Source organism: Phasianus colchicus, chromosome 18 (assembly GCF_987193195.1).
Source record: "Phasianus colchicus chromosome 18, bPhaCol1.hap1.1, whole genome shotgun sequence".
NCBI lineage: Eukaryota > Metazoa > Chordata > Aves > Galliformes > Phasianidae > Phasianus > Phasianus colchicus.
This window is the reverse complement of record NC_143453.1, coordinates 3,493,454-3,506,785: the sequence shown is the minus strand read 5'-3', so window position 1 is coordinate 3,506,785 and position 13,332 is coordinate 3,493,454. Positions and strand designations below refer to the sequence as shown.

At 51.4% G+C, this 13,332-nt stretch overlaps 2 protein-coding genes across 3 annotated transcripts in view; one reads left to right on the top strand and one right to left on the bottom strand.

The window, feature by feature from the left end:
- Positions 1 to 1,280: 1,280 nt before the first annotated feature.
- On the top strand, positions 1,281 to 2,431 carry LOC116228396 (apelin receptor A-like). The gene has a single exon (XM_090120978.1). It carries the CDS (start codon positions 1,296 to 1,298, stop codon positions 2,394 to 2,396), a length of 1,101 nt encoding a protein of 366 aa, XP_089977104.1. The 5' UTR covers positions 1,281 to 1,295; the 3' UTR covers positions 2,397 to 2,431.
- Positions 2,432 to 4,753: 2,322 nt separating this feature from the next.
- Positions 4,754 to 13,332, bottom strand: part of MORC2 (MORC family CW-type zinc finger 2) — a 37,886-nt gene continuing 29,307 nt past the window's right edge. Inside the window, exons 16-26 of one of the 2 annotated variants that reach the window (XM_031592184.2) lie at positions 12,993 to 13,098; positions 11,713 to 11,845; positions 11,323 to 11,397; positions 10,833 to 11,213; positions 10,421 to 10,564; positions 10,273 to 10,327; positions 9,661 to 9,802; positions 9,128 to 9,319; positions 8,941 to 9,034; positions 7,528 to 7,716; positions 4,754 to 7,011 (exon numbers count right to left, since the gene is read on the bottom strand). In XM_031592184.2, the coding sequence (XP_031448044.2) occupies positions 6,943 to 7,011; positions 7,528 to 7,716; positions 8,941 to 9,034; positions 9,128 to 9,319; positions 9,661 to 9,802; positions 10,273 to 10,327; positions 10,421 to 10,564; positions 10,833 to 11,213; positions 11,323 to 11,397; positions 11,713 to 11,845; positions 12,993 to 13,098 (1,580 nt within the window). In that variant the 3' untranslated portion in view covers positions 4,754 to 6,942. Of the gene's footprint in view, positions 7,012 to 7,527; positions 7,717 to 8,429; positions 8,537 to 8,940; positions 9,035 to 9,127; positions 9,320 to 9,660; positions 9,803 to 10,272; positions 10,328 to 10,420; positions 10,565 to 10,832; positions 11,214 to 11,322; positions 11,398 to 11,712; positions 11,846 to 12,992; positions 13,099 to 13,332 lie in introns of those variants that run through there. The other variant, XM_031592186.2, reaches the window with a different exon arrangement.

Here is a 13,332-nt window from a genome sequence, read left to right as displayed (position 1 = left end):
GAAAAGGACAACGGATGTGGCCAGTACAGGTCACAGGAGCACTGCATCAGGGCCAACTCCATAGCACAGGGCCACTGCAACACAGGGGCATCAGCCACACTGGTGAACAGGAACCTTCCCCATCCCAGCAAGGGAAGAACCTCTACTGTGTGCAGCAGCCCCACACCCCCACTCCTGGCAGCACTGGGCTTTTGTGAGGGTCCCTTCAAACAAGGATGTTCTTGTCTGAGAGAAGGGAAAAAAGATAAAACAGAGAGTGATCTGCAGGAAACCAGACCAGATGACAGAGAATTTGCTTCCGGATATCTTGGCCAGGAAGCTGTGGGGATTGCTTTGCCTTCTTCCCTGACACCTGCAGGTCCTGCTCACCTCTGGCATGGCCACACCAGCAATAGGACTGCTGGTGTGAGGTGGGGTGGGATGCCACTGTGCCCAGAGTGGCATCTGCTGTCCCACTGTGCTCTGGAGAGCTGCATCCCTGTTGCATTCTACTGCATCTCCATTGCACTACTGCATCCCTACTGCCCGCATCCTTGTTGCATCCCTACTGCATTCCTGTTGCATCTCTACTGCATCCCTGCTGCTTCCCTACTGCATCTGTCCCTGTTGCTTCCCTGCCTGCATCCCCACTGCATTCCTGCCTGCATCCCCATTGCATTCCTCCCTGCATCCCTACTGCATCCCTGTTGGTTCCCTGCCTGCATCCCTACCTGCATCCCCACTGCATCCCTGTTGGTTCACTACTGCATCCCTGCCTGCATCCCTACTGCATCCATCCTTGCCTGTATCCTTGCCTGCATCCCTGTTGGTTCCCTACTGCATCCATCCGTGCTGCATCCCTGCCTGCATCCCTACTGCATCCCTGTTGGTTCACTACTGCATCCCTGCCTGCATCCCTACTGCATCCATCCTTGCCTGCATCCTTGCCTGCATCCATCCCTGCTGCATCCCTGCCTGCATCCCTACTGCATCCCTGTTGCATTCTACTGCATCTCCATTGCATCCCTGCCTGCATCCCTGCTACATCTATCCCCGCTACAACTACCTGCTCTCTCTACCGATATCCCTACCTGCATCCCGCTCCCCCCGTCCCCTCCCGCTCACGTTCCCACCCGCACGATCCCCACTCCCGCAGCCCCGGCACAGCCCCCCGTCCCTCGCGGCCGCACTTTGGGTACCCGCACCCCCTCCATTGCCCCCGGAGCCGCTCCCACCGCTCTCCGCCTCCGCGGGGCGGTGCGCGGGGTCCCCTTATTAAAGGTGAAACGCCGCGGGGCGCGGGGGGACGCGGGGCGATGGAGTACGCGGAGGCGGATTATTACTACGGGGAGGCGGAGGAGGAGGAGGAGGAGGGCAACGGGACGGCGTGCGCCTGGCAGGCGGACTGGGAGGCGTCCTTCTCGCTGCTGCCCGCGCTCTACGCGCTGGTCTTCGTGCTGGGGCTGGCGGGCAACGCGCTGGTTTTGCTGACGGTGTGGCGCGGCCCCCGAGCCAAGCGGCGCTCCGCCGACGCCTACATCGGCAACCTGGCGTTGGCCGACCTGGCCTTCGTGGCCACGCTGCCGCTGTGGGCCGCCTACACGGCGCTGCGCTTCCACTGGCCCTTCGGCGCGGCGCTCTGCAAGCTCAGCAGCTACCTGGTGCTGCTCAACATGTTCGCCTCCGCCTTCTGCCTGGGCGGGCTGAGCGCCGAGCGTTACCGCGCCGTGCTCCGCGCCGCCCCCCCGCCGCCCCGCGCCGCTTCCGCGCGTCTCCGCCGCCCCGCGGCTCTGGGTCCCCTGGCCGCGCTGTGGGCGGCGGCGGCGGCGGCGGCTCTGCCCGCTCTGCTGCTCCGCGAGGCGCGGAGGGACGCGCGGAACCGCACGCTGTGCGACCTGCGGTTATGGGGGGAGGGGGGCGGCGCGGAGCGGGCGGCGGCGGCGCTCAGCCTCGGCACCACCGCGCTGGGCTTCGCCGCTCCGCTGCTGCTCATGGCCGTGTGTTACTGCTGCGTGGGGAGCGCCGTCCGCCGCCACCTGCGGCCCCGCAGAGCCGAAGCGGCGGCGAGGAGGAGGCTGCTGCGGTTGATCGCCGCGCTGGTCGGGGTGTTCGCAGGCTGCTGGCTGCCTTTCCATCTGCTGAAGAGCCTCTTCGTGCTGGCGGCGGCCGGGCTGCTGGAGCTGCCGTGCGCTCTGCTCGGCCTCATCTCCCGCCTGCATCCCTACGCCACCTGCCTCGCCTACCTCAACAGCTGCCTCAACCCGCTGCTCTACGCCTTCCTCGACGGCCGCTTCCGAGCGCAGTGCCGAGCGCTGCTGGGGCTGCGCGGAGCCCGACCGCCTCCCGCCGCCTCCTCCACGCTGAGCGCTCCGACGCAGCGTTCCGAGCTGCCCTCCTCGGGGGGCACCAAGGTGTAGCGGCGCCCCTTCCCCCCAATAAACGGCCGTGCCGCCCTCGGAGCTCGCTCCCTTCTTCGTCCCGTCGCGGCCGGAGCCCACGCGGCGCTGCCCCGAGCGCAGTTTAGCGCTGGAGGCGTTCTGCGCTAAAGTGGCACCGGGTTCGGAGAGTGCGTTCGGCAGGAGTTAGTCCTGCGTTGGTGTAAGCGTGGGGCTGGTGTGAGATTGCACTCCTGGAGTGCTGCAGTGGAGTTATCCCTTCCTGCTGGCACAGAACACCCTGTCCTGGGGCCGGGTGGTTGCTGGCAGTCAAAAGGCTTCTCCTTTGAGTCCCAGCTCTTGCAAATCCAATGGGGTTCTTTGTCCCAGCACCTACACCCAACACTGTGGCCACAGCGTGCTGAGCCCAGCCCTGTGCGGTCACCTGGAGCCCTCCTGCAGCTCCTCCTTGCTTTAATGGTAGCTCCACCTGAGCAGGTCACATCTCCAGCTCTCCTGCCACCCATTCAACCTCTGCAAGAGGCTGCTGTGCCCTGCAGTGTGAGCTCCAACCAGACCCAGAGCCACATCCCTGCAGCCGTGGGCATGAGGGGTGAGCTGCCAAACCCCAGGCACAGGGGGTGGTGATGGAGCTGGCCCTGCTGTGGGCATCATGTGCAGTGGGATGGAGGGCTGAGGGAGAGGGAAGGCATCCCAGCATGAAAAGCACCTGCCAGCCTCAAGGCTGTGTGTCCTGCATAGGCAGAGGTGACCCCGCAGGCTCTTCCATCACCCTAGCTCTGCTCTGGGCCTCTGGGCTGAGATGTCCCCTCCCTGCTGCCCCAGGGTGCCAACCCCTGTGTTGGGAGAAGGAGCTGGGACAGCTTGGGATCTTCTCTGGGTTTCTGCTCCACTGCTTCGTACCTGGGAGATGTGTGTGGAGTGTCTGCGCTCCTAAGTGCCCATGGAGGAAAGAGCAGGTTCTGGGCCAGCGCCAGGAGCCGGGCACTGCCTCCAACTTCCAAATCTACTCATTGCTCGGGCTCAGACAGATGCAGAGCTTTGGGATGGGGATGGTGGTGGCATACTGATGCTCTGCTTGTCCCCTGGCTCAGATATGGTGGGACAGTGGCTTGCACAAGGCCAGCAGAGCTGGGGAGAAGGCAGGAGGGCAATGGAAAGGAACCGAAGGGCAACGCAGCTCTACAGCATGAGGGCATACAGAACTCCAAGGGGTCCCACAGCCAGGGCCCACCTTAGGGGTGCACCGGGCCTCAGGATGAGCAGCCATGGCACAATGGCTCCTGCAGCTGGGCCAGGCTCAGGCTGCCCTGTGCTGCTGTGGGGCTGAGGATGCTTCTGCTGCCAAGAGCTCGTGGCAGTGGTAGGAAGCTGCCAGCTGCTCCTGGCACAGGGACAAGGGCCCACTGTGCCCCTCACGGTGCCTTGGCACAGGGCTCAGTGCAGCACTCAGTGGGTCTCTTCTCTCCTGCAGGGCAGACACCAGTGGAGCTTTTTATGTTGGCGGAGCTGCTTCCAGGCAGCTGGCAGGAAAAGGAAGGCCTCATCCTCTTGTCTCCGAACAAACAGCAGGGAGCCAACAAAGCCAGGGTCAGGCTGGGGCTGCCCTATGGGCTGGGGATTCCTCTGCTGCCCTGAGGTGTTGCCCTGGAGACACGGCAGCACGATGCTGGCACCTCTGCTCATGCCCACGTTCCCAGGCACCCACAGCCCCTGCACAGACAATGCAACATTTCATGAGCCCCCATGGCAGCTGGGCTGCAGATTCCCTCAGCCCCACAGAGCAGCTCAGGGGGGCTGAGCATCCCAAGCCTGCACACCACTGCTGCCCCAGCCAGCCTCAGCTGCAGCCTTGGAACCACGGCCACAAGCAGCCTGAGCCTGCTCCTCAGGTACCAACACAGCAGATGCTTTGCTCTGAGGGCTTGGTCACAACACTGGCCTCGAAGGGCCTTAATGCCCCCAGCCTGAAGGCATTGGTCAAATGTGAGTTACATCTTGGGACCCCGAGGCCACAAACAAGAAATAATTGAAGATAGCTGCAGGCACAGGACTACATCCCTCACTCACAGAGGGACCAATTGCCACAAGCTTTGGGCTAGTTCTACACTGACACACCGAGTGAACAGTAGGATGGGAATCACAACACAGCACAACACTGCCAAAGAGGAAAAGGCAGCTGATGCTGGTTTTGTGCTACTACTGCAACAGAGCTTGTGCAAAGCCTTTCCTGGCACACACACGGGCTTTGAAGACATACAGAAAACACCCTCAACACAGGGCTGCCTTTAGATAGGAGCTCCTTCAGCTCTTTCTTCTTTCCTCTTGAGACTAAGACAAAGTTATCCCGGAAAAATCACCACAGCAAGACCCAAAAGTTGATGTTCAAGCATTTATTTTCCTGCCTCATTATTAAATACATGTATTTGCACCTGCATGGATGTCCTGTCCCTGCAGACACCCAAAGTGAGGGGATGGGACTCTGAGCACCTGATCAGCTGTGGGTGTCCCTGTTCAGTGCAATGGAGTTGGACCAGATGGCCTCTAGTAGTCCCTTCCAGCTCAAATGGTTCCATGATTTTAAGTAAAATTGAAACCGCTGCAAAGAAATAGCAGGAAGGTCTTGAGAATGGTTTTATTAGCACCTAAGAGTTCTTGGCTTCCTTTTCCTAGCAGAACTGAAGGTGAGAGGAGGCAGCTGCACATCAGCTGCGCTGATGAATGTAACTCCAGTGAAGAAATATAACTTGATCAGAAATATTTGGTACGAGAACAGAGATGAAATGCCATGAAGAAGATTTAAAACTGAAAATAATAAGTTCCCAGAAAACAGAGGAATAAAATCATGTAATACCTTCCTAAAGGGAGGAGTATGGAATCAGTTAGAAACACCTGAGGACTATTGGTTCTACACTGGTATGCTTCCAGTGCTAAGAATTAAAGCTTACAAACTGCATTATCCTTGAGCTGTACTTCAATGAAATCTAATTCTTCAGAATTCCTGCTGGGAAGGACAAAGGCTTCTTCTCACTTTAACACAGAACACAGGTCCTACAGAGGGAACATCTCCACCTGAGCAGCAGTGTGCAACCCCCATTAACACACCTCCAACACACTTGAAGAGCTTGAGAAGCTGGTGGAGTTTGCTCCTGCATTATGGAAGGATGCTTCTTACCTTCAAGTACACGAGGATCCTCAACCTGAATGAAAGCAATCAGCCTCAGACAATATGCTGTCACAAGGACCTGAAATGCAGGTAAATGAACCAATCTTCCCTCTCTTCTGCTTTTTATTTTTCCTGTGGTATGCAGAACTTAGAACTGTTCAGTAACAGATGTTTACTTTGAACTGGTTTTTCCCCCTGCAACATCTATCACACATTCAACTTACAAAGGAATGGCAACAGTGCAGTTCATTTGGTATTCCTGGAGGTGGGCACGTCTTGGTCACGCTGTGACTCATTAAGCAGTTGGGCTGTAGAGGTTTCTGAGCATGGACTCATTTTTACTCACCTTGTGTGAGCAGAGCTGAGCAGAAAACTGGCCAATGAACTCAAACCACATGGTCTGTGCAAGAAGTGGTCTGCAAGGAGCTGCAGTTCAGCCTCCAGCTTGGAGCAAGAGGGAAAGGCAACGTCCTTGTTGCTGACCCAAGGGCTCTGAGTTCCAGTACTTCAATTAAAATTATCTGGAATGGCAAGTGGATCAAAGCAACACAAACCTGAGGGAGTCAGGACAGAACATAGGGTCACTTCATTTTCAGCTGGTCAAGGGGCTGTGCTGCTGTTGCAATTATGTCTCAAAGAAACAGCAGCAATAATGTGCAATAATTGCTAGGAAAGAAAGTAAACTCCAGCTTTCTTCCTCTGATCATTGCAATTCACTGTGAGCCACATGAGCAGCCATACTCTTTTTAAAGGATCCTCATCCTCTGGACTGTCAGCACCATGCCAACTCCACCTGCTTACACAGACCCTGCACTCAACAACTGCACAAATGCCAATCCCTACCCCCACACTCAGCTTTGAGAACCCTCACAATTGCATCCCCTCCACACAGACTGTTTAGAGACCTGAGCTACAGAGTAGGGATCCAACTGTTTTTCTCTACACCAAGAGTAGTCTCAAGTCCTGGCCTCCTCTCTCACTCTTTAAAACCTTGTTTTAACTTCCTGTCAGATTCTTATGAGACAACTTGTTAGGCATGAGATTCTGGTCTTCCAAGTTTAGCACATACCTCAGATGCAAAAAGGGGACCCACACTTTTACTTCACTAAAACCACACAGCAACCCTCCCATCATACCAGGCACAGTTCCCATTTATTTTAAAAATAAATATTTATAAACAAAAGGAAGAAAGAAATTCAAAGAATTATAATATTAAAAACTTTCCTGCCAAAAGCACAAATGTCTTTTTCAGTCACAACAACCTGTACACCAAAACAATGGCAGTACTGTCTACAAGCTCTTTTCTTTCATCTGCTGTCATAGACTTCTACTGCAGGAATCCACATCTCCATCGAAGTAACCAGCAATTCCACACTTCCTGAGGATGTGTGATGGGGCTATTCAGTCTCCTTTTGTGATCAAGTCCTCGATATATGCATCCAGTTCATCATCTGTATTAATATCAATGTCCTGAAATGAAAAGAACAAGAAATATCAGTGAAAAAGTGAATCTTGAAGAGCAGTGCGAGAATGGAAAGAATAAAACCCCTCCCTGTCCAGCAACACAGCATCTTCTGCAGCACCCATCCTGAGCAGCCTTTGCATTCTGACTGCCAGAAGGTGGGCAGTGACAGCAGCACAAAACTGCTTCTGCTGGTCTGGATCCAAGTGATACAACATTCAGAAAGAATCATAATCATAGAATGGCCTGGGTTGAAAAGGACCACAATGCTCATCTAGTTTCAACCCCTGCTATGTGCAAGGCTGCCAGCCACCAGACCAGGCTGCCCAGAGCCACATCCAGCCTGGCCTTGGATGCCTCCAGGGATGGGGCATCCACAACCTCCTTGGGCAACCTGTTCCAGTGCCTCATCACCCTCTGGGTGAAAAAGAAAGAACTGAAGTACAGCTCAATTCTGGACTAAAATACCCAGTGCCCAGACTGGCCTTGGTCTGATGAAGGTCATGGTGCTGCAGTTCACCCACCTCCTGCACCTTCTGCAGCAAAGCCACAATGTTAGTCCTCAGCTTCTGCAGTTTCTCCTCTGCTTCCTTCAGCTTTCTCTCAGTATTGCGCAGGTTTTCTTCGCAGGCTTTGGCCCGGGCATCAGCACGGGTCTGATATGAATTGCACAGGTTCTGCAGACCCATCTCGTACTGTTTGAAATAGTCTTTCTATGGAACATAAAAAAAACAAGAGAGCACACATTAAAAGAAGCACTAAACGTAAAAGACACCCCAGTAGTTGCTGCTTGAATGCAGCTACCAGCAGGACTGAACAACATGAGGGTAACACAGCCCTTCTGTACTCCCTGGCTGCATTGCTTGCCATGCTCACATTCACATACCTCATCTGCCTACAGTATGAAGCACAGAAATCACACAGGTTTTCACATTCCCAAAGACCAGAAATGCAACAGAAGCGAACTGAATTCGGATTAAGGATATTGTGGCTTGGCAGTATGTCAGAGAAGAGACAAGCCAGAGAAGCCAGTATCAGTTCTCCACATTTTTCTATTACCAGCACACAGATGCTGGTGCAGACTCAGCCACCAAAGGAAGGACAGACTGTTCAAGCAGAAAAGACTTCATCCCTGTTGATTTACTCCCACCACTTCTGACATTGTTCAGAGAACACATGCCTCTGGGTTAGGGAAGGAAACCCACATAGCTATTTTGTGGGGCCTCCTTCCAGTCATTCAAACTACGGTAGAAGAAAAAACCCTCAAAGCTTATGAAGTATTTCCTGAACACAGCACAGTGCTGCAGCTCACAGTACTGACTCATAACAAACACGTTTCAGCTATTCTGCTGGTAAAGACTCAGTGAGAATTTCAAGCATGTGTTCTCAGCTTTAGTAAATATATCAAGGAAATCAGGATACTGACCCCCATGCAGAATCCCATTTGTTCCTTGCTCAACCAAAAGCCTTAAGGTGAATCACTGGTGGGCTGTGAATCTTGAAATTCTGCTCCATCTCTGTGAGCCTGGTCATCTGGAGAAGTACAAGGGGGTTGGCTTCCATGCTCCCTCTTATTTTTCAGATGGTCTCTTTGTAAGTTGGACTTAAAGGTTGGGGGTAAATGAACAGATGTGCCTACATTCCATTTCTATAAATCTCAGACCCAGCCTCTCTTGTTAAAAACTTAACAGCACTGGACCAGAACTTCAGGTAGCAGCAGCCAACAGCTTTCCCACGCAGATGTATGGTAATAGAAGACCTGAGGCACCATTTATGAACTCTTTTTTCTCCCCCTCAGCTACACTAGTCTGCTGAGGATACAAATGAGCTTTTGAGGTGTGCAACCCTGCAACCAGTGGATGCAGGCCTGTCATAAGAATGGGGGAAAAAAATCCAACAAACTACGCAGTTTATTTTTCCAGATGTACTGAACTCACCAAGGGAAATGCCAGCAATCCTTCTGAACTCATGGAACTCAACTCCTTCTTGGAAATAGGAAAATTTGGAGGCAAGAAGTATCGCAAACAATTCCTATGCAGGGAAGAAAAAACAAAGCTGGAGTTTGAGCCTGAAAAAGTAAAGCCATCAGGCTGCAGCAGCTCACAAGGAAAACTGTGAACTCACCGAAGGATCTGAACTAGTAGGTCCACTGTTTCTTGGCCACTGCTAGAACCTGTAGTGTCTGGTTCAATTCCAACACATTCTGAGGTAGAAGGTTCAGCCACAACAACCTCCTCTCTCTGCTGTGTGTCTGGACTCTGGTTCTCTGGAGAGGGAGGCTTCATCAATCTCACATCATCACTACCCTTCTCTACCCTGAGAAGGGGAAAAAGAAAAGAAAGGGAAAATCAGATATATTTACCTACATCAGTCACACCTGAAACACTTAATAGCTTCATCAGAATCTGTACATATCTGTCACTGAGACCTGTAGATCACACAACAGCTGCCTCCATGGGAGCATCACATTCAAGTGATGAGCAGATTGTACTGAGTTTGTTGTGTTCACTCTTTGCAAAGCAGCTGAACTGTCCTGAGTGCACACACACCCCCTGACATGACAGCAATGTATTTCTGTCTCCAGTATCTATGTGAGTAAACCACAGTCTTCCTCTTGAAAGCACAACAAGCCTCCAAAAATAGCTGAAGATAGTTACCAGCGATCCCTTGGAGTGCTGTCTGTAGGAACATAATCAAACTTCACCTTCCAGCGTACGGCACGCTTGCCCATTTCCACAGTTGTGACACGGCCTGTGAACCACTCCTTGTTCACACGGACCTCCACGTGCAGCCCTTTGTCTGAAAGGAAGGAGACAGTAAAGATGTTGGTAAATATTCAGACGCTGGAGGTCACATTCTTCTTTCTCTTTAGAGAAGGCAGCCACTGGGAGCTAACCTAAAACTGTGACAGTTGCTTCAAACGGTACATGAACCATAAGAACATCACTATCACAGAGCTGAACTTCTACTTAGAAACATTCATACGCAAGGAAATGGCATGGTACTCTCAGACACTGCTGTATCTGGGCTGTATGACATGCTATTCAGGCTCATATTAGACTAGGACAACTTCCTATGGGTTTCTACTGGGAACTTTCCATTCAGCATCTTGGGAACAAGCTGCAGAAACTAACTGGTCTGGCAGAAGGTGCAACAACATCTTTGCTAGAGGTCTCTCAGACCCTCTTCTTTAGAGAGCTCATTGATGAAATGACATGTTCAACCAGTGAAACACCTCTTTTTCACTGTATCTTGAGTTCATTTCTCACCTTTCTGAGCTTTCTTCAGTTCTGTCTCATCTTCTTCTCCTGCACTGTCTGTGAGCTACAAGCAAAGCGAGGTCAGATCAGTTGTCTGCTGACAAGATTGCAAACACTTGACAAACACCTTCTGCTGCAGAATCTTGTGCACTCTCACCTCTACCACCACCTCGCTGGGATCTTTATTCTCCTCTTTCACTGCTACAAATTTGCCTCGTTTTGTCCTCTCCCTCTTGCACTGTACTTCCTCCTCAGACAACTCCTCAGCTGTGTGTACAGTCCTCTTCCTGGGGGTGCAGGCCTGAAGGAGGCAAACAAGCTCCAGCTGTACCTCAGGTATGTTATAAAACAATTTATTCGCCAAGTATTTAAAAAACAAACAGGAAAAAACAAAAAGCCCCACCAACTCAGCATACATATCTTCACTATTCAAGGTTTTACAAGGTGCCACATGATAATAGGAGCCTCAACCCTGCTGCTCCATTACTTCTTTGTGATGTGACACAGCAACACAGGCTGTGCAGAACAGCAGGTAAGGAGCTGATGGTTTTCATCCCACTGAATCTCACCTGGGGCGATTTGACAGTGGCAGATTTCTTTGGTGTTGACACCCTGGCAGTTTTTGAGTTGGGTGTTTCACGTGGGCTTCTGGGGCTCTGCGGGACAGCAGAGGAGGGTTTGGTTGGTGTAGTTGGTTTGGCAAGAGTCTTTGAAATGCTGTTAGACCTGGTTGTCACAGCATCGTAGTGCGTCTTGGAAGTGCTGGCCTCCTCCCTGCAGAGAATGCTTGCCAATCTGGGAGTGTTAATGTTTGTCCAAGTTGAAGAACCCCTTTTCAGCTGACTGACAGACCTGGAAGGAGGTGCCAGTGGTGGTGGTGGTCTGCTGGGAGCATTCTTGATGACATCGGGTAATGGAGGAGATCGTGGGCGCTGAGATCGAGTCACTGGCTGGGTGTTCCAAAACAGACCAAGGTATATATAGGGAGAACAGACAGAAAAGTCAGGCTCTGAGCTAAGGACAGCGCAGAAGAGTAGCCTACAGTGATATCTCAATTACCTCCCCTGCAGGCCGTGTGGTCACTTCCAGAGGCAGCTTCTTTAAGTCAGCTTGAGATCGAATTGGCATGGTTTTCTATTAAGGAAAGAAAACCCAGAAAGTTTACCTTTAAAAGCTACACTAACCCAGCCTAGCAAACTGTTTGCCCATTTCAAAAAAGATCAGTAATTGTAAAGAAAGCGTTTTCTGCTGTTTCTCAAGATCAGGACACCAGCAGTCAACTCCCACCTTCCTAACAGGAAATGAGACTTGAGATATTTTATTAAAACAATCCCACCCAATGAATGTGACACAGCACACGCAGTATTAGAGGCCATTACTCTCAGCATCATTTTCTTGCACCAGGTCCCTCAAAGCCTGCTGTGCTTACTGGGAAACCTCCAGGTTTACCTGCAGTGCTTCCAGTTTTTCTTGCTGCTGGCGGATTTTCTCTGACAGTTGTTTCTGCTTTTCCTCCTGTGATTTTGAGTCTTTCTTCAAGGTTCCCAGTGGTAATTTCTGCTTCTGCTCTGGAGCTTCACACCTACCACCAAAGGAATGCAAGACAACTTTAGTACAGACTGCTGGCTCTACACCTCTCTCCCTTGCAGCACTGTTCCCATCCTTAGCACAGCACTAAAACCCCCTTTTCCTTCTGCAGTAGCCACAATCCCAGAGATATGGCTGTTTTCTCCCTGGGAAATGCATGTTGTAAGGATCAAAAGCACTGCCAATAAACCAAACCATTTACACTGGGAATTACCAGTTCAAAGCCCTGGAGCCATATTAAATGAAGTTTGGGGATAGGCCAATACAAAGATGGGTAACAATTTGACTGCATGAACTACTGGTACAATCATATTTCCAGTGACAGTGCAGAAAGCCCACAAAGGAACTTAATTTCACAGAAGCATAGAAAGGTTGAGGTTGGAATGGACGTTCTGGAGGCCATCCAGTCCAACCCTTCTACTCAAGTAGATGCCTAAAATAGGTTGCCCAGGACCACGTCCAGATGGCTTCTAAGCATTCACAAGGAGGGAAACTCCAGTCTCTCTAGGCAGCCAGTGCCAGAGCACAGTCACTCTCGTGGTCAAAATGTTTCTGGATATTCAAGGAGGATCCTCCTTTATTTCAGTTTGTGTCCATTGCTTATCACAATGCAACACTGCTTCTCTTGCTTGCAGCATTCTTCCTGATGCAGCCCAGAACACCACAGGTCATTTTTGCATGCTGCCAGCTCGTGTTCAGGTTGGTGCCCACCAGGACCCCCTGGTCTTTTCAGAACAGCTTCCTTTCAGCTGGACTCTCCCACCATGCCCTGGTGCCTCAGGCTGTTCCTCCCCAGGTGCAGGACTCTGCAATTCCTGCTGAATATCATGAGGTTCCTATCAGCCCACTGCACCAGCGTGTCCAGGTCCCTCTGGAGGGCAGCACAACCCTTTGGCAAAAGAGCCACTCTTCCAGTTTTGCATCACCAGCAAACTTGCTGAGAGCACACACTAATTTGCCATGTCCAGCTGCGTGTCTGCATTAATTAGTACGTCATAACTACTTGGTTAGACTGCAAGCACAGCCCACAGGTGTACCATACAGGTACAGAACTACTGTCTATTTCTCCAGCTATTCCCCCCCAAAAAAATCCTGACCATAAATATGCAAGTAAGGCATTAATTATATTAACTGATTCTTACCTATTTTGTTCAGGATCAGGGTTCATAGAGCACACCCAACTATTAGGGTAATTCTTCTCCACTGAACTCAGCTGGAATGGAAGAGTCCTCCATTTCAAGCATACATCTGTTAAAGTAAACACTTTGCAAGTCAGAAATGCACAACTTGAGGCACACAATCAAGTTCTTTCTATAGCACTTCTCAAGCTTATTTAATGCCCAAGAACCACATCTATTTCCAAAACATATTCAATGGCAGTTAAGACTAGTGGCAAAATACAGATGTACACAACATATACCTCCACTTTGAGGAAGACCTCAAATCTGGTAAACAAAGCAACCATAACAATAATCTGATGAA